We start from the raw sequence: 24,272 nt of genomic DNA, 5'->3' as shown, positions 1-24,272 counted from the left end.
TCCTGGGAACGGAATGTTAAACTTGAGCCAAAACGGCCAAAGGTCAGCTTGGGGGCGGAACCTAGTGTTTTATGGATTTGAAAGAATTCGATGCAGCTGGCTTCAAAGCGTGGGAATGAGTAAAAAGTGTGGGAAACAGTAGCATTCGTTGATAGAAAGCGTACTATGCCACAACTCCTCCCCCCTTTAGAACTTTCAAATCCATTAAGAAATTAAACAATAATAATATGTAATGCAAATTCATATCAAAATATCAAGCATTTCTTTCCTATAAGTTGGTTGTGATACAAAAATAAACAGCTTGTCTGGTCTTAACTCATTTAAATTTTCAAAATTTTAGTTTAAATTAAACTTTCAAAACATTCAAGATGTATAGCATAATAACGTGACCAGTGCAGTTGCTTTAAAAATGCACAGTTAACACATTTTTAGATTTTTAGTAGTGTCACTAAAATAATTTTCAACCAATTTAAAATTCAAAAAACCCTGAAAAATCATTAACCAATCATTTGTCAAATGATGAACAGATTCAATCACAAATGGTAACATACTTAATACATTCAGTAATACTTGTACATACACAAAACCAAAATTTTAGAAATTTTGCAACTACATTGAAACTTTAGTAAGTGGAACATTATTTTATGACTGTCATCAAAGTTTTCCATGCTAGGGAAACTCTTTAAGTCGAATTTTCTTTCTTTTTTTCTTTTTGCTCCTCAAAAGGTAAGAACAAAAAATAAGAAATCGGCGCCATCGCCTTGCATCAAAATTGATTCCAAAAAATACCTCTCGAATAATTGAAATTAGTTTCAAAAGGGCTTTCTTCTTATCAGTTGACTTCCCAGCTATCTGACGTTTATGTCTAGCTCCGATCAACTTCTCCATTTGCTTAAGGCAACCAGACCAGAAAAAATTTTGACTCAAATTTTCCCCAGACTTTGTCATTCCCTCATCTGCAGAGGTACCCTCCTGACAAAGAGTAAGTATTTTACTTCTCAAACTTTCCGGGACAACCGCTAATTTTCTAGTGTTACCCATGTGATCCTCCTGAAACCAAAACAGTTTTCCATTTTCAAGACAATAATAGTCCTTTTCCTTTAGACCCGTATTTTTCCCCGTTAACTCAAAGAGGGGCTTAAGAGTGGGGCACTCCATCTGCGCTGACTTGAATTCCTCAGGACTTATCCTGGCTAACGAAAATTCTGGCGCATTTATATCGACTTCTGGAATTCCTACATTTTCCAAAGGCGTTACGGGAAAAATTGGAGTATTGTGCAAAGAAACCTTACACTTCTCAGAAGGATTTTTTCCTTCTAAACTTTCTTTTTCGCGAGCCTGAGCACGCGTTGTTACAGCATCTAAAGCATCTCCGTTCGAGAATTTATTTTCGAAACTGTCTTCTAACAAAAGCGCAGTTCTATTTCCTAATAAATATCTCCCTTGATCTAATTCGTCACTTATGACTGCCGCCTTAGTTTTCACTTTCCCAAATTTACCTTCTAAGTAAACATTTGCGAGAGGTAAACAAACTTGATTTTTATCTAAAGGGGTTTGTAACCAAACATTTTCCCCGGTAAAATCGCTATGGTTTACATATTTTCTGCAAACTAAGTCAATAGAGCTGCCACTGTCCCGAAGAATACGAATGGGAAAAGAATTCACAGTTCCCTCAGTAATAAAAGGAGCTAATAGCTCTTCTCCAGCGAGATTTTTCACGCGATTGACTTTCTCTTCCGCCGCGGGGAATCCAGCATTCTTTTTATTCTTGGGACAAGTCGGCCACAAATGAGTCTCGCTGCTACACCCAAAGCACCGCAGGGGTTTTCGCCTCTCAAAACTGTTGTTTACCCTATCGGAAGGGAATCTGTTTTGGGGTTTATTGCTTTCGTTTTTAAAATCCGTCTTTTTAGGCAAATTATTCTTGTCTTTCTTTTTTTCCGAGTTTGGATTTCTAAATTTTCTCACTTCATCATAGTTATCAAGCATGTCTGCTAACTTCGAGGAGCTTTTAATTGACGACCAATCATCTAGGAAGTGTTCTTTTGCTTCCGATGGGACTTTTTTTTTCATTTGGTCCGTAACCATGAGGTCTTTTAAATTTTCAAAATCATTAACCTCTAGACTGTTAATCCATTCATTTAGATAATTTCTGAGCTCAAAAACGTAGTCTTTCCAGGTACTGTCGTCACGTTTTTGGTGCTGAACGAATTTCTTCCGGAAGCTTTCGGCACTTAACTTAAATCGCTTTAAGAGCAAATTTTTAACAAAAGAATAATTTTCGGCGTCCTCATCTGATTCACGCGCTATTAGCTGGGCTATTTCTAAGGGCAATAATGGTATCAATTGTGATACCCAATCACTTTCCTCAATGCCCGCTCGTCTAACTTGCCGTTCGAACATGACTAAGTAGAGACAAATATCACTTTGGGAAGAATCAAATTTAGGTATTAAATTGTGAATACTGGATTGAATTACTCTAGTGGAAGAATTTGCTGTCCCCCCATTTGTGCTCGTGCGCATAGCAAGTTCAAAAGCACGTTGCTTATCCTTTTCCTCTCTCTCAATTCTATCCTTTTCATCTTTCTCTTCCTTATCCCTAGTCTGAACAATTTCCTCTAAAAGAATCTGAGCTACATCTTCCTTATAGTCAGTACATTCAGTAATTTGTTTTATTAAATCTAGCTTCCGTACTTTGGAAGTAAATTGTACCCCGAACTCTGTTGCGAGTTCTTCAAGGTCCACCTTCTTAACTTTTATCAAAAATGCCATGTTAAAGAAAAATGCAATTTACAATGAACAAAACTCTTTCAGTAATTTAAAAGAACACACACACAAGGGTGTTTAAGCGGCACAAAAATTAAAGTTATATGAAAAGCATTAGATCAAACAACAAAAGCACAAAAAAAATAAACAATTCAATCTGATGTAAACAAGCAAATGCACTGTTTCTAATTTTTACCAAGAAGCTATTCACAACCAACAATAAGAAAAAAAACTTACGCTGACTGCACCCTGGCACTGCTTCAAAGTAATCCAATGCAATTTAAATGTTCACATCACATAGCACTCGCGAAAAAATGAGTCAATTTGTTCTAAATATCACATTTCTTGGACAGAACTAAATGCGCGGTTAAACGCACAGTTCAGGAGCGGACGTTCCGACCAGAATCAGACCAAGTTGGCCTCACAATTCACAAATAAATTTGTTCACAAATTTCCCCGGAGAACAGGATGTCTCCTTAACGCATGTCACAGCGTCACACAGTCGACAGGAATAGCCCAGGAACAACACAATCGGCTAGGGTAGCCGTAGGAATAACGCAACAGGCAAGGATCGCCACTGGAACACTTCGCACATACACATCTGCCAGGTTGGACAGAGAAAAATTTCGAATCTTTCGAAAAAATATATCTCAGAGATCAGGATAATCGCGAGACGACTACGAAGTTCCGTTTTTCTCAACAGATCTGCAGGGCGATCTTTTCACTCACTTTCGACTTCTCATCAAGATCGGGGTCGATCTTTTCCATTCAACAGAAGGAACCAGCAGGAGGTCCTTCACGCCGGAGCAAGGAAGCAGGAGCGAAGTCATAAAAACTGACCATAAAATAAGATCGGGGGTCGATCTTTCTTTTTTCGCAGCTAGGCTGCAGCAACACAACTTCTCAAAGAAAGATTGCCTTTCTTCAATACAGAGAAGGGAGGACGAAAAACTCTCATTTTCTATCTAACTTTCAATCTCCACCGCTGGCACCAAAATTTATATAGCTGTGGCGTAATGGTAGTATGTGTGGCTGAGTGGAAAGCAAGTAGTTACCAGGGGTAAACTTAACATTGTTTATTTACACAGCTATTTACATGATTCAGAAGTACACAATTGATTCGTGGTTAGATAGATTTCTGGAGAGTCAGAAAAACATGACTGACCTCTCCAAAGTTTTTGATCGTTCTCCTCGTTTTCCGAGTCGGCCGCGCCCCAGCCCCCGCAAAATTCATCTCCCCTTTTTCTTGGAAAATAAACGGGGATTCTCTCTCTCCTTTCCCAAGGATGCAGCTGGTCCATGGATGCAGGTGGCCATCCTGGGAACGGAATGTTAAACTTGAGCCAAAACGGCCAAAGGTCAGCTTGGGGGCGGAACCTAGTGTTTTATGGATTTGAAAGAATTCGATGCAGCTGGCTTCAAAGCGTGGGAATGAGTAAAAAGTGTGGGAAACAGTAGCATTCGTTGATAGAAAGCGTACTATGCCACAACAGATTCTTAAAATTAATTTCATTTATTTGAACTGTATTTTCTGAAAGTATTACAGTAGAAGACCATTATAACGCCGACCTATATAATGCAATTCTCTATAAACTGCACCACTTTTCAGAAGTAAACAATAGGTTTTGGAAGCTTAAAAAATCCCTCTGTTTTCCTTTGCAAACATAAAAATTGTTAGGCAAATTAAATTTTGAAAGTTTTTCATGTTTCCATCTTAATTCAAAGCTTTTAGATTTAAAATTTGTACTCATAGTAAACAGAAAATACCAGATGGCTCTTGAAAATGCAGCTGTTATGCGAACCATGAAGCTAGCAGAAGTACAGGATAATGCACTTTCTTTTGATTGTGAAAAATATTTATTTGTGAATAACTAATAGTAATATCGGTACTTTAATACTCATAGCAGATAAAACTCATTCTGAAGTGATAATATATAGATATATTCTGAATGTTAGTTTCAAAATTTGTGAAATGATCTATATAACACAAAAACCTGTATAATGCAAAAGCTCTGGTCCCAAGGTGTGCGTTATAACGTTCTTCTACTGTATTTTTTTTTCTAATTGTGGTCAAAATTTAAGGTAGTTCGACCTTATTTTCTTGTCATTAAAATTAAATTCATTAAACCAATTATATGCATAGCACAAAACAAATGACTCAAAGGATTGTACTTATTCTTCTAAAGAATGGCATTTTGTTTCAATGAAATCGTCTATTACTTGTTGATACACTATGCCCTTTGATATTAAATTTGTTTCTAGATTTGTTTCTGTTGATTCTTGCTTGTTGTTTCAATCTCTTTTTAAGAGAATACTATTTATCTGCTTCATAGCAAAAAAGCCTATAATATGAACTTTTGACTGATGCATGTTTCTCTTCATTTCAGAAAACCCTGGTGTAGCTTTTCAGGCTCCTAAAGGTTTTGTTGCTCAGGTCTTTGCAAATGGAACTTTAGCTGTTGACACATTTTATCTTATTAGGTAAATGCATTTTAAAGTAAAATGTTCATATTTTGGATTTACGAAAAGTTTTTACAAACTGAATTGGTGAAATAATTAAAAAGATTTAAACCAAAGAATTTACCTTTTGTCTTTAACCCAAAAAATTGAAAACGTTAATCACATTTTTGTTGTATAAGGTGACCCCTTCTGCCTTCACTTGTGCTAAGGAGTCAAATTCTTCCTTCGTTTGCCTGCATACAGTAAAATGTCAAAAATGTGCAAACCTAAAAGCTGCCTCACAAAACGTTTATTTTGTTCATCAATTTCTTTCAGCATTAGGCTATAAATACTGGCATTTTTAATAAAGCAAATGTTGAGTTACTCAACAAAACTTAATGAGTATTTTTAATTCACAATACTTAAATTGGTGTTGTCTAAAGTTTTAAAACAGATTACAATTGAACAAATGCACTGAAAATTTCTGACATAGATTCTTAGTTTTTATTAAAATTATTTCATAGCATATTTTTAATATTCAGTAATTTTTGCCATGCATTAATGTAACATTGAAGTGAAAAATTGCTCTCATATGCTTTGATTGCATTATTATGTTGTTTTAATAAATAAAAATAGTGTTATTTCATGGCCCAAAATCAGCCAAGTCCTAAAATCTGCTCACCCTCTAGTCTCAAGCTATGTGAATTTTTGACTCTGCTGGAGGTGGATCTTCTTTTCAGTCATATATGACTTACGACAGACAAATTTCATTTCCCACCATGTCTGGCAAAGTTACGTGGAACATTTTTGGACGCTAGCATATATTATTTTGTCATTTTAACAGACTGTTAAGTAAAACAAGCTATTGAACAAAAACAAAAGTTCAATTAAAATCTTAATTAATCTGCAGCTAACTGAATTAAGCCATTAAAATGTAAAATAATCTGTCAGCTAAATTAATCCATTTTATTTTGTCCACTAATGATGTGTACTTTGAAGAGGGAAAGAAGGTTGGTGAAATTAAGACAGTGTTTGACATGTGAGAAGGAGGGGGATAACACGAAGTGTGACATCACACATTTTTTCATAACAATTTTGCATATGTACAATCGGACTCCGATTTAACAAATTCAACGGGACTGAAACTTTTATATGCTAAATCGGGGGTTATACGTAATATCGGGGTGAGGAAAAAAAATAACCTTATCTAAAAGCCCTAATAAGTGATTACACAAAAATATCCATAATTAAGAAGTGTACACTTCTTATTCAGCATTCCGCGACTAATTACACTCTAGTTAATTTGAAATTTCAAAGTAGTGAGTAATAGATGTTTGACAATTTAATCGACACTTGACTCAAAATAGTTCTATTGACTTTATGGAAAGAAGAAAATACTGTCATTTACAGCCTGCTGTATGAGATATGTTTTACAGTTTCCATTCAGTGTAAAAGCATAAAAAGAAGTATCAGTTTTAATGGGCGTTTCATTATCGCTTTTCTGCATCAGAATGGTTATTCATTGGTTGACTTCTGGCCTGTCAAAAATTGCTGATTCCAAAAACCTTCTTTTTCTGTTTTGGACGAGATAACGTATCATTTGGAAAACAATCCAATATTTGCTAACTTAAATTAACAAAATAAAATTATTGGCTGGTAAAATAATTCGTTAATAGGGTTAGTTAATTTGGGGTTTATTATTTGGTAAATAGGGGGTTTTGCCTTCATTTTAGTTTGAGAAAAAGAAAAATTCGATAAATCGCGAAATTCGTTAAATAGAGGTTCGTTAAATCATGGTCCGACCATATAAGAAAGTGTGGCAACTTTTATTATTATATTTTAAGATATTTTGCAATAATTTAGATTTTTTTATTGATCAAAAAAAGGGAAATTTGAATGTGTAATTAAATTGAGCACTGATCCAGAGCTGGGTAATGACCCCCTCTCCCCCCCCCCCCCCCCGCTTTAATTGACCAAACATAGCCTGAAGTTGCATTTTAAGGACTTGCCCCAGACTTGTTTGAGTATTGCACTTTGACCCCTTCCTCCTTTGATAATAACCCTCTCGAAAACAGGTAACTAGATCCACTTTTGCATTATTATGCTATCTATGATAGAAACTTTCAAGTGTCTTCTATTGTTAGATGGAAATATAGTAAATAAATTTTAAAATCTTGTTTTTGCAACAAGAATTTAAAATTTTGAGGCATATTAAGCAATATTGTATTGTTGTGGAACAAAAATGGACGGAATTTTTTGGGGCTTCCTCTGACTTCTGGGCTTTTCAGTTGACAAGTTCTTGAACTCTGGTAAGAAAATATAAGTTTTAGTCGCAAGTATGTATAATGTATTTTTTTCATACGGCCATATTCTCAATACCGTCACAGCACAGAGATGAAACTCGGCTCCCCAAAACCGAGAAGTAAGGGAAAACTAGTTTCAAACGCAGTGTGTATTCTTCAAGTCATTTCAAGCACAAATTAGGGGAGCCGAGTTTTAACTGAAGTAGAAATGAAACGGCTGTTACCATTGGGTAGAGTGACTCATGTGACATTTTCTAACTGACTGCATTCCACGTGGTAGTAAATTCGCTCGCTGAAGAATGATTGACATATAATAAGAATTGGGAGTAGCAAAATGGATCTATAGTTCATGCAATTTTTTTTTTATTAGACTCAATTTGAAATTTAAAGACATCAATGCATTTTTTTTTAATGTTTCTGGAAAGAAACATTTAAAAAAAGTTTTTTCATCTTGTTATTAATTAAATGTTTTTTTTCATCTTGTTATTAATCAAGATGAAATAAAAACTAATTCAATAATATAGTCACGTTCTTGGCAAGGTTTTCATCTGGGTCGGGCTGTAATTTACGAAATCCCCCCCCCCCTCTTTCAAAAAGATGTTTCATGTAAATATTAAATGTGTGCTATTTTTTAGAAACAGCAACTTATTTTTATTTTGGCATTGTAACTATAGTTGTAATGAAAAAAACGAGTTTAATTATGAATATTAAAAAACGAGTTTAATTACGAATAAATTCTAGGTAAAATTTGCTCTAGACGCATATGTAACGTGCCCCGTCCAAGCGCAATATTGTGCTTTGTTTTCGTTGACATTTAATGGATTAAATATGATTTAAGAAAAAATCGGGAAAAACTTCAGAGGATTAATTAAAATTTATTTATTTTATTAACTTTAAAATCTACTTTGGGTGCAATTCCGGGGCAAACCGTTGCCCCCCCCCCCTCTAGATACGCAACTGATTAATATATTAGTCTCTTTCTAATCTTGAAAATCTGTAAGTCATAAATGTTTTTTTTCTTGTGTGTGAAGTAAAGATTTTTGAATAATATAGAAGCTTAATATTTTCTACTATGTTGTGTATGTATTTGAAAGAAAGAAAGAAAAGAATTAAAAACATAGAAAAGAAAAATAATTTACAATATTATTCAAAACTTTTTACAATGTATTGGCTATAGAACCCGATCCCCTCCCCTCTCCATCTGTTCCATTTCGTGAAACATTTGTTAACATTTATTGTCTTTAAAATCCATAAACTTATTAATATAAATGACACAGGACAAATTCATAAACTGCATTTTGCCTTGCATTTGTTTTCCATGTGAATAACTTATTTTTTCAGCAATAGTCCTTTTTAAAAGTTGAAAAAATAATTTTATATTTTTATCTTCCCAAAATTCAAGGGCACCCATATGGGGAGGGGAACAAGTGGGGACTCAAGGCCCCCCCCCCCCACACTTTGAAGTTAGAACTTCCTTGCTTTAGTATTTTTTTTCTTTGCTAAAATGTAAAAACATTTCTTTTCCAGCCATTATTGAATAAGTAAAAATGTCAAGTTTTGTTCACTCTGATCTGTACTGAAATCGGTTTCCACGGGAAAATATCCTGATAAAACATGTGGAAAATATCTGAGCCCCCCCCCCCCCCCCCTCCCCTTAAAATTTTGCATATGGACGCCCATGTAAAAATTCCTTCTTATCATTCACACCTTAATTTTTACAATCACTTGTTTTTCAAAGCTCTTTCTCATCCCCTATCTTGTAATTATATGCGTGTTTGTACGCAAAAATAAAGTCACATTCTAATTGCTTCTATATTTACATTCCCTAGCATAAAATCAAATGTTATTTCATCCATTGAGAATATTTTTCCACATTAATATGTTCATGAAGCTAGTAATAGTAATTTCTTCTGCAATTAAAAATCTCCTGAACCGTTTTATTTATAATTATTTGAAACAAAGAAAATTTTAAATTTGTTTAGATATTATTGTGTTGCGCATTGAAATTTTGTGGAACATTCAGCTTCATTCTGCCATTTTCTGTCTTGGAATGATTTATGTAATTCGGTCTCTCAATTGGACAAAATACCTTGCTACTTCAATAATTGATCTGAGTAAAAAAGTTGCAACAGGTACTACTGTTTAAGAAAAGTAATTGATTTTTCCAGGGGTGCCCCCCCCCCTCCCTAAGAGCCCGGGCACACCCCTCCCTCTCGAACACTACAAAGACCCCCCAAATTGGATGAACCCTCTAAAAAAAGAACCTATTCCTTGAACACCCCCTCCCCGAAAAATTTCATGGCATATTCTGCGCCATGACCCCCCCCCTTCCTCCCCCAGCCAAGGTGAGCACTCCTGATTATTTTGCTTCAGACCATTTTTTCATTTTCTCCAAACTCATAAAAATAATGGCAAAAGTGCTATTTTGTCACATTTTTCACAAATTTAAAACAAAACTTTAGCAGTTATTAAAGCTCCGTTGTGACATTATATGACTATAAGTCAGGGAAGAATTTGTTTAAAAAACTATTAGCGGTTTAAAAATTGTTTGACCAGCATTTTAAAATTGGAGCAATGCTGCATTAAAAAAAATAATAAGCTTTCGTGTTCCAGAAATTATTTGATAAAGGATAGTTTGTAATGGACGAAAGTGTTCTAAGATATTCTCTCAGAAGTGGCATCTAATCACCCCCTCCCCCCAAATAGTTATTTTTTATGCAGTATTCTTTTGTAACGTTTTTGTTGTTAATTGAGGCGAAAAAAATACGAAGAAACGGTGCGGCAGAAATAAATCAGATTTCAAAAAGAAAAAAATATTTGCTTACCTATTAATCGCAACTTTTCCGCGCTACAATGACATGGAAATTTTTTTTAAAAAAAGATTTTTTTCGCACCATTCTGTTGAGCATTGCATTAATGTTTTCAGCTGTACTTTTTGATAACACCTATAACGAATGTTAATTCTGATTAAATTTTGTAATTAATCTTTGTTTCTCTGACGTCAAGAATGTTTATCAGTAGTTTCTAGCATTTGCAAATCGCTCAAAATAATTCAAACGGCTGTCGTCCATTTTGTTTGCTCACAAAGGAATGATGGGAAGGAAATCTAGTTTTAAACCGTCGAAGTCCTGGTTACAAGCCGAGCTCTGGAAGTGGGCGTTCCGTGACCGAGTTTAACGCCAAACCGGAATGGAGAATAGAGTAGTTTTTTAACTTCGAGGTTTAAGCCTCGGTCCGAGTTTTAACCGGAGTGGAGAATACCGGTGATAGTGTTGGGCCCCATATGCTGATGTCATTTTTTCTGGTTTTAGTTAACCAAACTACATTCTTAATGATATCATTAAAGTTTTAAGGCAGTTTGTAAAGGGTGTCCCAAAATTAACGCAAGATTTGAATTTGCCACCATTTTTTCCATAAATTGTTGGCAGCCATGAAAAAAGATCAATTTGACAGTTGAGAGTTTAGGGTTAGTAAAAATGGGGTGTTATTGTACCATACAGCTAGAGAGAGTGAAACATTTCAATTACTGCATAAGGCATTTCCTAGTTGCGTACTCTCTCATTTCGGTCATCAGAATTGGCACCCTAGATCGTGTGATTTAGCATTTTTAAATTTCTTCTTATGGGGTTATTTGAATTCAAAGGTCTATGTCAACAAGCCCACAACCACCCGTGCATTACCGTGTTGCGATACCAAGCACCAGTAACAGTAACTGCTTGACCAGCCTCAACTTTCATTATTTTTGAAACAATTGTTCAATAATGAAAGCGCGTCAAATTGTTCTTTTTTCAGGGTTGCCAACCATTTATTGCAAAAATGGCGGCAAATTCAAATCTTGCGTTAATTTTGGGACACCCTTTATATACACTATTTTGCAATTTTTTTCCTTGATAATTTCATTTCAAATGAAATACAAAATTGCCGGAGATAATGTTTATAGCTTTGTCTAAGCCATTTGAAATATTTCTAAAAATTATTTTTGTAAAAAGTTTTCTTTGTAATTGGTTTCATTTTTGGATGCTTTAAAACAATAACTTTTCATACCTATTTTTTAGTGGTGTTCTTGTTGCATATGTAGTGTTAAAAGGTTTGGAGAAAACAAGTGGAAAATTGCCTCTTTTATGGTTCTACTTTCACAGATATTTCAGGTATTTCTTTCTAATAAATTTCTCACGTCACATTTCATCAAAATTACACCCTCATATAAATAATAGCCGATGATCGAGTAACCTGCAAGTTTCAACAATGAAACTCGTGTCACGGCATGATATTTGCTAGTATGTTTTGGTAATGTTTAACATGCAGGGAAAGACTTTAGTGACAAGGCTCTGTCCGGTAACTTAACTGTTTTACTGGTAAAACAGTCATTTTAGGGAAGAATAAAAAAAATTAGTTGGAAATTAAGGCTCTCCACTGGGGTTAGGGTTAATCCTGAAATTTTAACCCTAGTCCCAGAGGAGTTAGGGTTAAAATTTCAACTATCAAAATATCAAAAAACAGGCATTACTTCGTTTAAATGTAAAAGAGTAGAAGCAATTTTCACTCGTCAGACCTTGATTGGCGACTTTCTAGTATTTGTATAAAGATTTTGCTTCTGATACTGTTGTAAAACTAATGTTTTCTTTGCTTAAAAAAAAGTGAATAGAATACAAAATGTTTGACAAATGCTTTTATGGCAACTGTGGTCAAACTTTAAAACAGTTATCAGCAACCGAGTAGTTGCCCGCAGGACTAGTCATATTTTGGGCTGATCGGTTATCGGCTCTCATAAATGTAAACTACAAATACTGCGTGCATGTGGATTCTTAAAACACAGCCATGAGGGTGTATATACATGGGCTCACCAAATCAAAGTTCATGTGACCTAAAAGATCCCCATGTTAAGATAAAAATGAAAATTGGGATGTAAATGTGTTTAAAAGAGGCATGAGGAATTTTTTGCTGTCAAGGGGTTCATAAGTCCATCCGGTAACTCAGTCGCTCCTCTCCCTAAATTCTTGACAATGAACATCACTGAGGACTGTTCCTAAGAAGGTGTTACCCCCTCTCCCCCATAGTCATTGAAAAATGTAGGCACCATTTTGACCTTATTGGTATTTTAAAAAAAAGACAAGAAAGAGAAGACCTTGGAAGTGTTAAAAGTTTTTAAAAATGAAGCATTAACAAAAAAAAAGGTTTTTTGTGAAAAATTGAAAGAAACTACAATCTTAAAATATTATTTAAGAACCTGACACTTTAACTAAAGGTCACTGAAACATACATTTCAAACAGCTTTTTTCAACGAAAAGTATTCAGTACGTTATAGAAACAATTGGCAAGCCTCAGCTTGAAAAAACAAACAAATAGATAAATATGATAGGCTTCATCGGGGACACTGATGTATTTACATTTCTTTTGTTTAAATAGAAATGGGCCACAAATTGTGTTGCAAATAAAAGAAAAGATGAGAGAGAGAGAGAGAATTAAAATATTTTAATGAAAAGTCACAACAATAGTTCGAAAATAAAAAATGAAAGAAAAACAAACTTCATCAAGAGATTCAGATGGCGTGAAATTTAAAATAATATCAACAGAAAAAAGTGACCTAAGGTCAGACCCTTCATTTGAAAAATTTCCAGGGGAGGTCACAGGGTACATACTAAATATATTTCAAAAGGAAATTGCATCTTTAGAAGCTGCTAATAGGAGCAAGGTAATGTGTGTGTGTTTCAGTACCTAGCAAACAATTTTTATTCATAAAATTTGATTTTTTTCAACACCTATTACATTACGAAACAAAACTTTTCAATAATTTTGCTTATAAACATGTTGTAAAAATTAACTCAAGATCCACATACTCAATAGTTGAACTGTTAATGCTTTTAATTTGTAGGTTGACACCTCTAATGATGATGGTTATATTCTTCTGTGCTTGTCTTTTGAGATACATTGGTTCTGGACCCAATTGGCTTGCTACAATTCAGATGTATGATGCTTGGTGTAAAGATAATTTTTGGACAAATGCTTTGTATTTGCATAATTTCATCAATTCTGATACCATGGTATTTCTTTTATTATTCATTCTAATATTATTTTGTTATTTCTTTTGTTTGTTAAATAATGGATATTATGAAAAGTATTTTATGCAATTGCATTTGATTTGAGAATAGACATGACGCTCTGATTATTTTACACTCTAATTTTCCAGTTTTGTGAATAATATTATAGTTAAACTTTGCTTGTAACGAGAACAAAGATGCCACGATATTTTTTCGTTATAACCGAGTGCTGGTAAAAAATGAGTTTGTTTAAAAAAAACATAAAAATTTATACATGCTTGCTTTGTTATTTTTATATTGTTCTAAAAAAAATAAGAAGTTGGTTATTTGATTTGAACTGTCTTATTATCTCTTGTTATTGTTTTCGAGGAACGTGGGGTCCAAAAAAGTGGGGTCATTTGCATTTGTGGCTTCAAAATAGTCTGAAGTCTTTCTGCATTTTAGAAGCCAAATACGTCAAAGGGCTATTTAACTTCCAATTTATTCTAAACATTTGTCATTATGGTAGTCGCTTTCTTTTTTTTTTCTTCTCTCTTGACTTTCAGCTACACTACCCTCCAAAGTATATCTCGGAAAGGATAACATTCTCTTCAACAAATAGATAATTTTTAAATGCTCTTCTACCCCACAAGTTTCAAGAAACGGCTGTGTTATCCTTCGTTTCCATGATTTATGTCTTATCTCTAACTTTCGGTTAAATTCAAAATGTCTATAGAATTTCTCCAAAAGTGGAATAATGTTTTCTGAGGAGGAAGTAAACAGACATTTTAAGAATTACAAAAATATTGCTTGCTTTAATCGGAGTTTGCTCGTCCAAAGCGAGTTTTGTTCCCATAGACTTAGCATTGTACCAAAAAAATTGAAAATCCTTTTTATTTCCTCGCTAAATCGGGGTTCTCGTTTAAACAGGGCTCGCTATAAGCCAGCTTTGACTGTATCTTCTTTTTACTGCTTTTGTTATTTGTGTGAGAATTTTTTAATTAAATATGAGGTTAATATTACATTTTAGAATGTGATGTTTATTATTTCTCTACTTAATTATCATTTTTTAAATACATGCCTCTAAGTTGTTCAAAAAATATTTCTATTTATTCCAGTGTTTGAGTCACACATGGTATTTGGCTACAGATATGCAATTTTACCTTGTTGTTCCTCTGATATTGATACCATTGTTCAAGTAAGTTTATCATTTTAGAATTTCATTCTTTTATGTTTTCTTTTGTTAAAACTATCTTTTTCACTTTCCAAATTTTTTGAGGGGAATAAGATAAATCAGAAGATAATTTTAAGCTTTGAGACATGGACATTATCTTGCTCAAGTAAATCATCTCCTTTAAAGGTTCATTTCTGAGAAAAAAATGTCTTGACCCTGTCGAAAAATTGTTAGGCTTTCTGCAGCCCACTGCTAAAAAAAAAAGTAAATAAAATGAAGATAAAAGTACCAGCTAGTGCAGATCCAGAAATTATTCAATGGGAGGGCAATTAATTTTTAATACTTATTATCTTTTACAAGGTATCCTGAATTCCAGTATTAAAGCTCCATAAAATCCCCTAACATAAACAAGATGGCCTGAAATATTTAGGACTACAATTCCAAAAAAAATTTCATGTAAGAGCGCTAAAGCTCTTTTATTTAATTTATTTATTTTATATAACATCTAAGACCATGTAAAATAGCATTTTCAATAGTTTTTTTATTCCTCATTAAAAAAATTTCTTCTTACTTACGTAACTTATAAATAATTAACAGGTAAGAATTAAAAGTGTTTAAACTTGTCTGCTTCTGACTTATTACTATCTTTGGTTTAAGTTTATAAATAGTAACCATTTATTCATAGCATTGAGAATTTTTTGAACTACCGACTAAAAACCAGCTAAGGGTGTGCATCTTTCTGAACACCCGCAATGCTGGAGGGTAAACTTAAGCATAAAGCTTTTTGAACAAGTTAAAACTTTTCAAGCTCACACAAATGGTGAGTAATACAATGAATATAATAACTGGAAATTACTCATTGTGAGATTATCATTTTAAAATAGTCAGATTTTATGTAAATATGCCTATTACATTAAAATAACATAGTTTTCATATTAATCTAAAATGTATGATTCACTTTGATTCTCCTTTCATTAAAAGAAAATTTTTCATTAAGACGTATCTAAAAATCTGAAAGGAAAAGGAACATTTTGTTTGCACTTACTACTTGTCAAGTTCAAATGCATCAATGTAATAAATGTCCATAATTACAAATTTGCTTTGCATTCCTAAAATGTAGAGGCAGTGTTCTTTAAATTTCAAAAAGGGAATTAAGTCGAATATTTTGTATTTATTCTAGAAATTTAAAGTATGGCCTGGTTTCAATGCTTGTGTTTCTGATGGCAACTACCATAGCCACAGCTGTAATTACTGCGATAAATCATCTTCCTGCAATACCTTATACAAATGATGTGTTGTAAGTATTGTTATCTTGTTAATAGTAAGTTTTGAGTTGCTCTAAATATGAGAAAACTCATGTCTATTATTCATGACTAGACAATTTTTGGTGTAAAAAAATACTTTGTATTAGTAGCTTAAAACTGTAAATGGAAACTTTAACTATTCGTGGAAATGTTTGTAAAAAGTTTCTTTGGTTAGTACAGTCAACTTGCGATAACTCAAAGCCTTATAACTTGAACATTTCTATATCTTGAAGTTTTCATTAGGTCTCTAACTCTTGAGAAAACTGTGCGATTTTCCTATTACTCAAGCTACCAATAACGTGAAGGTTTTAGTCATTCCTTTTAGGATTTCGAGTTGAGTTGATTGCATTTCTTTTAATGGGGTCGTTTCCAAAATTTAAAAAATATTTTTTTTCTGAAAGAACATCATTAAAAACATAGGATCTGACCTTTTTTAAAATAATTTGAGTAAGCTTAATATTTTTAAAAAATTACTTTAATCGGTGTGCTTTCATTGTTTATGCTTCTGCCAATGACATTACAAATGCTGAAATGCCATTCACCGTTGCCACGAGCAGAACATAATATTTAATTTGCTTCTTTACTCACGTGTTATCGGAATGATATGGTTGATAGCAAGCGTAGAGTGCAATATTTAATTCGGGTCTTTGCTTCTTGATTATCATAATGAGGAATTGTGTCAGACAGATGTGCCAAAAGTACATCATTTGTGACGTCATAAAGACCACGCCTTGTTTGAAAAGTCGGACACTTTAAAAAGTTAATTAAAAAATAACTGTTGGGAAAATCAAAGTATTTTCTGGGTCCATGTTTTTTTTTTTTTTTTGCTTATTCTATCAATTTCAGTGACTTAAAGTAGTACTTTTGACTGAAGGAAACAACCCCATTGTCAAAAAGTAATACATGAGTCTCCAGATCATTCGGAGAGGAGGATAGATTTGGCAGAACCAATATAATTGTTAACACTCAAGCATGCCTAAATTTCTTCATTTAAATTCCATGCAAAAATCATACACTGTCTTAAATTTGCAAATTGTGCTTTGTAAATCAGAAATTAAGGATAGTTAAAAGAGGGATATTTATTTAGAAATAAACAAACTTACATTCCCATGTACCACATTAATTTTCTCAATGCCAGATTTTTCCAACCCAAGACAAAGCTTGAAAACTTTTAAAACTTCTTGTTGTTTCTAAAATGTAATATGGTGTAGTTGGGGACACTAGGGATACTTTTGCTCCCTGGGGATACATGATCCCTCAGCAAAATATGTTCCAAAATCATTAAGTGCAGCTTTGAAACCTAACAACAATGTTAAAATTCTACTTGTACACAAGAACTGGCAACACTTAAGTGTTTTTCAGCCATTTCATTTTAACTCAAAAAATGATCGTCTGTATATGTCAAGGGAAACTTTTTTTTAAAGGAAAGCAGTCTGAAATTTACATTTTCTGTTATATTTTTGAAGAAAAGACAGTCTTTAATAACTAGAAACAGGGCCGTCGCCAGGTACATTCTGTTGGGGGGGTGTTGAAACTGGTTTTGCCGACTGACTCCTGACACTTTGCCGACAGATAGATACGCGCAACGATTCCTTTGACAAGGGCTCTCGGTGACCCCACTTTTGGGCCTTGAATTTCAAACAATTCCCTCCTCCCCTTACCGTCTCTACACATAACCTAAAACTGCACTTTTGAAATTTCAAAAATCTAAGATTTTCTGGAGACATCCTCCATGCCCTATATTTTCCCAAACATCATCAAAATTAGCCTCAAATTCGTTTTAGGATTTCAATTTTAAAAAATTCCAGTTGAGGGTCTCCAAACCACACGGTTTCCCAAACGTTACTATCAAAGATAGCCTGAAATTGCGCAAAATTTGGCCGAGATAAATTCTGAAACACTCGCTCTCACCTAATGTCTCCAAAGATAGTCTAAAATTGCGTTTTGAAAACTTCAATTTCGAAAACTTTACGGGAGAAGCTCTTGACCCCCTAATATCAGCAAAGATAGTCTAAAACTGACTTCAATTTTACAAAAATACCAAGAGGATACTCTAAATCCTCTTTCCACATTACCAAATGTAGCCTAAAATTACGATTTTTACGTCAATTTCCCAAATAATCGCATTCTGCTCTTTTTACAAGCCTCCCAGCATCTATGGAAGCCGTCGAAAGTACAATTTCGACATTTAACGAATGAGGATCAATTTAAAGAGCAGTGTTGACGGTTAAGAGCGTCAAAATGGTCTAACTCTGTCTGATGTCAGTACACAGTGAAATCAAAGTCTTATTTATAAATAACTAAAAAAAGAAAAATAAGAGCTATTTCAATTTTTAATGTTTAAAAAAAATTTCTGAGCAAGTTTAAGTTTTGAATTATTAACATTATTGTAGGTGAAAACATTTCAGTATTTCTGTCTCCTAGTTAAGTTTTAATCATATTACTCATGCATAGATTTTGAGGCTATTTATATCTTGATTCATACAATAGGAGTGTATTGGTATTTTATATTATTAATAAATAATTAACAGCTATCAATAATTTGCATAATTTATGATGAAGCCTATTTAGCGATTCAATGAAAAATAATTAATGTGATAATCTCTTTGAGGTAAGAACCTGGGCCCCTCCGAAACAGAATCTTGGCTACGCCACAGGATTTGAAAAAGGGGGCATCGGAATATTTCCCCAGAAATATTTGGAATTGTAGTTCTAAACATAGTTTTAAACGTCAAATGATCATTAGTGATGTTAGGAGAAGGTATGTATCAAGTGATTTCTCTCGAAAATGTTTGAAAACTGAAGTCTTAAAAATGCGATCGTAGGCCATCTTTGGTTAACGAGATTCAAAGACTTTCTCCCGACAACTTTCTGAAATCGAATATCAAAAAAAACGAAGTTTCAGACGATCTTCGTTGATGTCATAGGGCCCTCCTGCAGTCATTTTTTAGAAACGTGACTTTAGGTTACATTTCAGTACCAGGAGGTAAAAGGAAATGGTTAGCTTCTGGGATCCACTCCGTCTCTCCCCCCTAATATGCTACGCCCCTAATTCATTATATTTATTAAAATAAAAAAAAGTGAGAAATCCTCCCCTACTTTATTTAAAAATTAGGAATCCTGAATGCCTGAATCCATTGATAACTTTTATTTAACTTTACTTTTTTACCGTTAGAGCTACTGGTGTAACTTTTCATTACAAAATTTTAAATATTTTCCTCTATTTAAAGCATATTTTGGCGGTGCTTACTTTTCTCCATTTTACTCTGATTTTCGTGTTGATATCGTGATTTGTAAAAAAGTAGAAATATAAAAGTACGGGTTGCCCCTAGGAAACTGTCTTGTTAGTTTATTTATCCATTTTTTTTTAAACTGAAGCTTGTCATATGGGATTCTATAACGCACTGACTACTTTTTTTCCCTTAATGGTTAAAAAAGTGTTTGAAACGTATTTCAGCTGCCTTTAGTTTGGTAATTTTAATGATGAACATTTTTGAGTGTTCCTAAGTAATATTTTAAGGATTGAATTTTGTTTTGAAATTTTACACCAAAAAAAAAAAAAAAATTCATTTGTTTTCTTTTTTTTTTTTTTTTTCTTTTTTTTTTTTAACATTGCGAATGTGTAACAGGCTAATAGACACCCATTTTTCCATCCCAGTCAGCATCTAATTTACAGCTTTTAGTTTTCAATTAATGGTAGATGTATAAAAAAATAAGCCCAAAATAAAGCTTTGAAAATATTAAATTAAAATAATCATACCTTTTGTGCTGCATTTCAATAAGGTTTTTTTTCTTCTCAAATTAAGATCAAGTGCTTTCAGATTTTTTCTTATTTGCCACAAGAATTATTACTCGTTCACTTGCGGAGTAAGTTCAAAATTTCAACTAAATTTTTTGTGCAGTGCTGAATAAACAAAATAACTCTAGAATAGTCATTCAAGTCGTCTGCTCTACTCCCTGATGCGATTAGCAATGAAAATCGAACTCAATGCCACTTGTCATCAAGGCTCCAGCCAGAGCCAATAACCATTTTCTTTTTTCGGAGGAAAGTTCACACAGCGGGGCTCCGGACAGACCATCCAAAACTAAAAGTACTCAAGAACAGTTGATCCAGGAATTCCATAATTTTCCCTCGAGCTCAGTTCCAGAGAAACGTTTTCAGTGGAAAAGACCCCGAAGGTTCGACATCTCTGTGTTTGTATAACGAGTTCCCCACACGATTACGCCGTCTCGGCGGCGGCGGCATTTCTGAGCGCTACAATTGACGGACAACTGTCCTGTTATTAGTTAACTCTACCATGGGGGGTTGCAGATAGCCATGACACTCAGTACACTTGTGTGTGGTCGACAAATAGGCATAGCCCCAGCCTGTAAAATGCTACTTTGATTTTACCCGTTAGCCTAGAAAAAGTGTAAATGGTGCTCAATGTGCATTCAGAAGTTTGTTTCAAAATCAAACACTCATAAGTACCAATGTGACTTTGTGTCGTAATATTTTAACTATCTTTCTCTCTACTTTTTAATTTGCTTTCGTTTCGCCCCCCCCCCCCATGTGTTTTTCCCACTTTGCTGTGGTTTTTATTGATGATACAATTTTATAAATGTGTAGACGGTCAGAAGCTATCATATTTATTAATCGAGTTGTATTTTTAAACTGAGAATGTCCGTGGGTTTCCATATACTGTACTAAATAATTATCTTTAAAATTATGTTTGAAACATGCATCTTGACTGCTCATCGTTAGGTAATCTTAATGTGTAATACAGATTCCCGAGTAATTTCTAAGTAATATATTAAGGTTTAGTTTTCTTTTTAGATTTTAAAGAATAAACACTCATTAGAATTTATGCTTTGCATTGCAAATTTGTGAGAATAGGGAAAATAACTGTCCACACTTCCAAGTAACTATGCATACTTTTATCAAAGATATGGTGAATTCAGAATTAACTCTAAAAATAAAAATTGCCGATTGTAGCTGAAATTGCCGACTGACCCTGTGGCCTCAGCAAAAAAGTCCTCATTCGGCAAAATTTGTATGATGATACGGCAAATTTTGAGACATTATTGCATTTTTTTAATTCCTGATTTTCCCGCCTTGCCTCGTGTGTATTTTATCATTCGGCAAATTGAGAACTTCTACCAAGCTGAGAATTTCCCAAAAATTGAAGTTCGATGCGTCCCGGGATCAGTGTCGGCAAAATCAAATTTTGTTCAAAGTAAATGTCGGTAAATTGAGAATACAGCGCAATTAGCAGTCAGCGAGTTGATTACGTCTTTCAGATGAACAGTTGTCAGTGATCACATGATACACTGACACGAACATTTTTTCTTCATCTGCTCACTATGCCTTACTTTGCAACTGCTCATTTTGCCGACACAATAAGCTTCAATTCCCTCAGCAAATTCATCTACAGTCGGTATTTTTGCTTTTTCAATTGATTCTAGATTAAAATATTTGAGTACAAAGTAACGTGTATCTTAACCATGGGTATATTTTCACATTTTAGTGAAGAAAGAAAAATCAAAAACATGTATATACTAGTATAGTTTGCATTGGCATGTGCTCATTATTTTCTCTTGCGCAAAGTACACTTGAAACTTTGAAATATGAAAATAATGCTAACTTTTTTTAAAAATTCAGTCAATAAAAGCTTTAAAAATCCGGAACATTAAAAATGCCGACTTAAACTAATTTTGCCGACTGGGTGAAATCTCTGGGAGGGTGAAACACCCCCCTCACCCCCCCTATGGCGACGGTCCTGACTAGAAAGTTGCCTATCAAGGTATGACGGGTGAAAATTGCTTCTACATTTAAACGAGCCATTGCCTGTTTGGTGATATTTTGACAGTTGAAATGGTAACCCAACCTCCAGTAGATTAACCCTAAACTCCAGTAGGTAGCTTTCCTTGTTGACCATTTTTTTGTTTCTTCATTCCCCTGAAATGACACAGTATTACCATTAAAATTGTTAAGTTGCCGGATCGAGTTCAGCCTTGTCACAATAATGCCTTTCCCTGCATGTCAAACATTACCAAAACATATTATCAAATTGTTTTGCCATGGCGCGAGTTTCAGTGTTGAAATTCACGGGTTACTTAATCATCGGGTATTATTTATATCAGGATTAAGATATATTTTTACTACACAGCCACTGATTGTTAGAACAAGTATATTTGTAAAAAATTCATATTAGGGATACTTGATCCCTTGTTTCGGAGATATATGATCCTAGGGATCAAGATTCCCTATAACAATATAAACACAGTGGAAACATAACTGTATAGTTTGCTTAGTTGACTTTAATTTTTAAATATTGAAAAAAATGTTAACATAGCAATATTTATCATAGTATAAGTGATAGTGATATCATAGTATACTGCAGTGATAAACAATCACTGCAGCAAATCCGCTAAATAATTAAAATATCATCTCACACTTGTAACCAAACTCATGGTTTTTAGTTACCCATAACACCTCAAACATATAAACATAAACTAAATCTACAGATGAATTATGTTCTGATCAGCCAAATAAGCTTGTAAAGAAGTTGAAGTAGATGTTCCTTTTTTGAATACACAAAATGATTTCTCTATAGTGATATGAACAACAAAAAAAGAGTTACCCATTATGTAGGTCAAATAAAATGCAAAGTTGGATTTTCAGAGTTTGAAATAAGCTTTTTTTTAAAACAAAGAGGGGTAGTATTTTTAATCAATTTATTTAAGTCCTCTGTGGGAATTATTTTACTTTAAATGCCATAATTCATATTAATAACAATTAAGTATTTGAAAGTATTTTTGTGTTCTCAATGCAAATTACATCCCAATTTATTTTATTTATTTATTAGCTCAGTAGCTTTATTGCATTAGTCAGACATTTTAAATGTTCATATGAACATATCTGCATTGCAATCTGTTTTCTAAAACAAATTCCCTTTCTCAGGCCATTAGAACTTGTTAACAAGTACTATAGAGAAGTTTATATTAAACCTTACTGCAGAATGGGTCCATACATTATTGGAATTGCTGTTGGCTATTTTCTATTGCATAAGAAGGAGCTTGTCCTGAAAAAGGTTAGTTTTATTTGTTCATTATTTATTTTCTGTGTCCAACTTTAAACGTTTAATTGCTATTTTTATGAAAAAATTACAAATGTTTAAAATATTAAACATAAGAGTTAAAAACAACTTATCCTCACTTATTTTTATATTTATTGGTCTTTTGCAAGCATAGATATTAACTAAAATTATCCTCTGCAAAAGGATTTTAAGTAAAAGCAAGATAAGGTCCTAAAACCTGCATCAATCAAGTTTAACAGCTTTCTGTCTTTCCTCCACTGCTATCAAAATTCTTTCGGTTGGTAGTATAACAGACAGGTAAAAACAGGGTTTCCTGCTTTTGAAAGCTTTTGCTGTCCCTTTGACTACATTCCATTTAAAGCATCACTTTACTTCCATCATTATTATCGGTGGCGATGATAAGGCATGTGCCAACTGTGCAGCCGCACAGAGCCCTTCGGCAAATTCAAAAAATGGAGCTGCTGACCCTGCGGTATGTAAGGGCTTCCACTAACTCCTACCGCACAGGTACCTGCAAGGCCTAGGGCCGGCACTTTTTATGGTAGTACCATGGGCCGAGTTTTAAAGCATAAAAGTTTTTTCTTTCGGTACTAAATGCTCTGAAACAGTTTACTTTAACAGATAAAATCAACACTGTTAAAGCAGAAAATTTATATTGCTGCCTATACATGTCTTATACTGATGTGTAACTGTGTTCTCAATGCAGACGTAGTACAACGCTATGTGGTATTCAGCAAAAAAGCATTTTTGTTTACATTATGTTAAATAAATCTATTTTAAAGCATCTTCTTCACTTATAATAAAGCTGAACTCTGTGTCTGCATTTCTGACTGCTATGCGTATAGCGCCTAGACTGTTCGGCTGATCTTCATGAAATTTGGCACAAAAATTAGTTTGTAGCATAGGAGTGAGAACCTCAATGCGATTTTTTGAAAATTCGATTTTGTTCTTTTTCTATTCCAGTTTTATGCTCATTTTACCAAGCGAATTACCATAACATGGACGAGTAAATTACCATAACATGGATGAACAAATTACCATTACATGGACGAGCAAATTACCATAACGTGGAGAAGCAAATTAACATAATATATTGGCGAGAAATTCATCATCCATTATTTGTAAATAATATACAGGCAAACCAAATGACCTTTTAATTTTCTACTACGGGCAAAGCCGTGCAGGTACCG

At 33.7% G+C, this 24,272-nt stretch overlaps 1 protein-coding gene across 2 annotated transcripts in view; it reads left to right on the top strand.

The window, feature by feature from the left end:
- The window catches only part of LOC129217442 (nose resistant to fluoxetine protein 6-like), a gene marked incomplete at its 5' end in the record, with an annotated part of 68,452 nt that overhangs the window by 24,164 nt on the left and 20,016 nt on the right, over nucleotides 1-24,272 (top strand). For both annotated transcript variants that reach the window (XM_054851741.1, XM_054851740.1), the window contains 6 exon segments: nucleotides 5,154-5,247; nucleotides 11,564-11,656; nucleotides 13,381-13,549; nucleotides 14,644-14,723; nucleotides 15,880-15,996; nucleotides 22,947-23,076. In XM_054851741.1, coding sequence (XP_054707716.1) covers nucleotides 5,154-5,247; nucleotides 11,564-11,656; nucleotides 13,381-13,549; nucleotides 14,644-14,723; nucleotides 15,880-15,996; nucleotides 22,947-23,076 — 683 coding nt within the window.

Source organism: Uloborus diversus, chromosome 2 (assembly GCF_026930045.1).
Source record: "Uloborus diversus isolate 005 chromosome 2, Udiv.v.3.1, whole genome shotgun sequence".
In the NCBI taxonomy this organism is placed as follows: domain Eukaryota; kingdom Metazoa; phylum Arthropoda; class Arachnida; order Araneae; family Uloboridae; genus Uloborus; species Uloborus diversus.
Note: the sequence above shows the minus strand (reverse complement) of the source record. Positions and strands in the feature narration are given on the sequence as shown.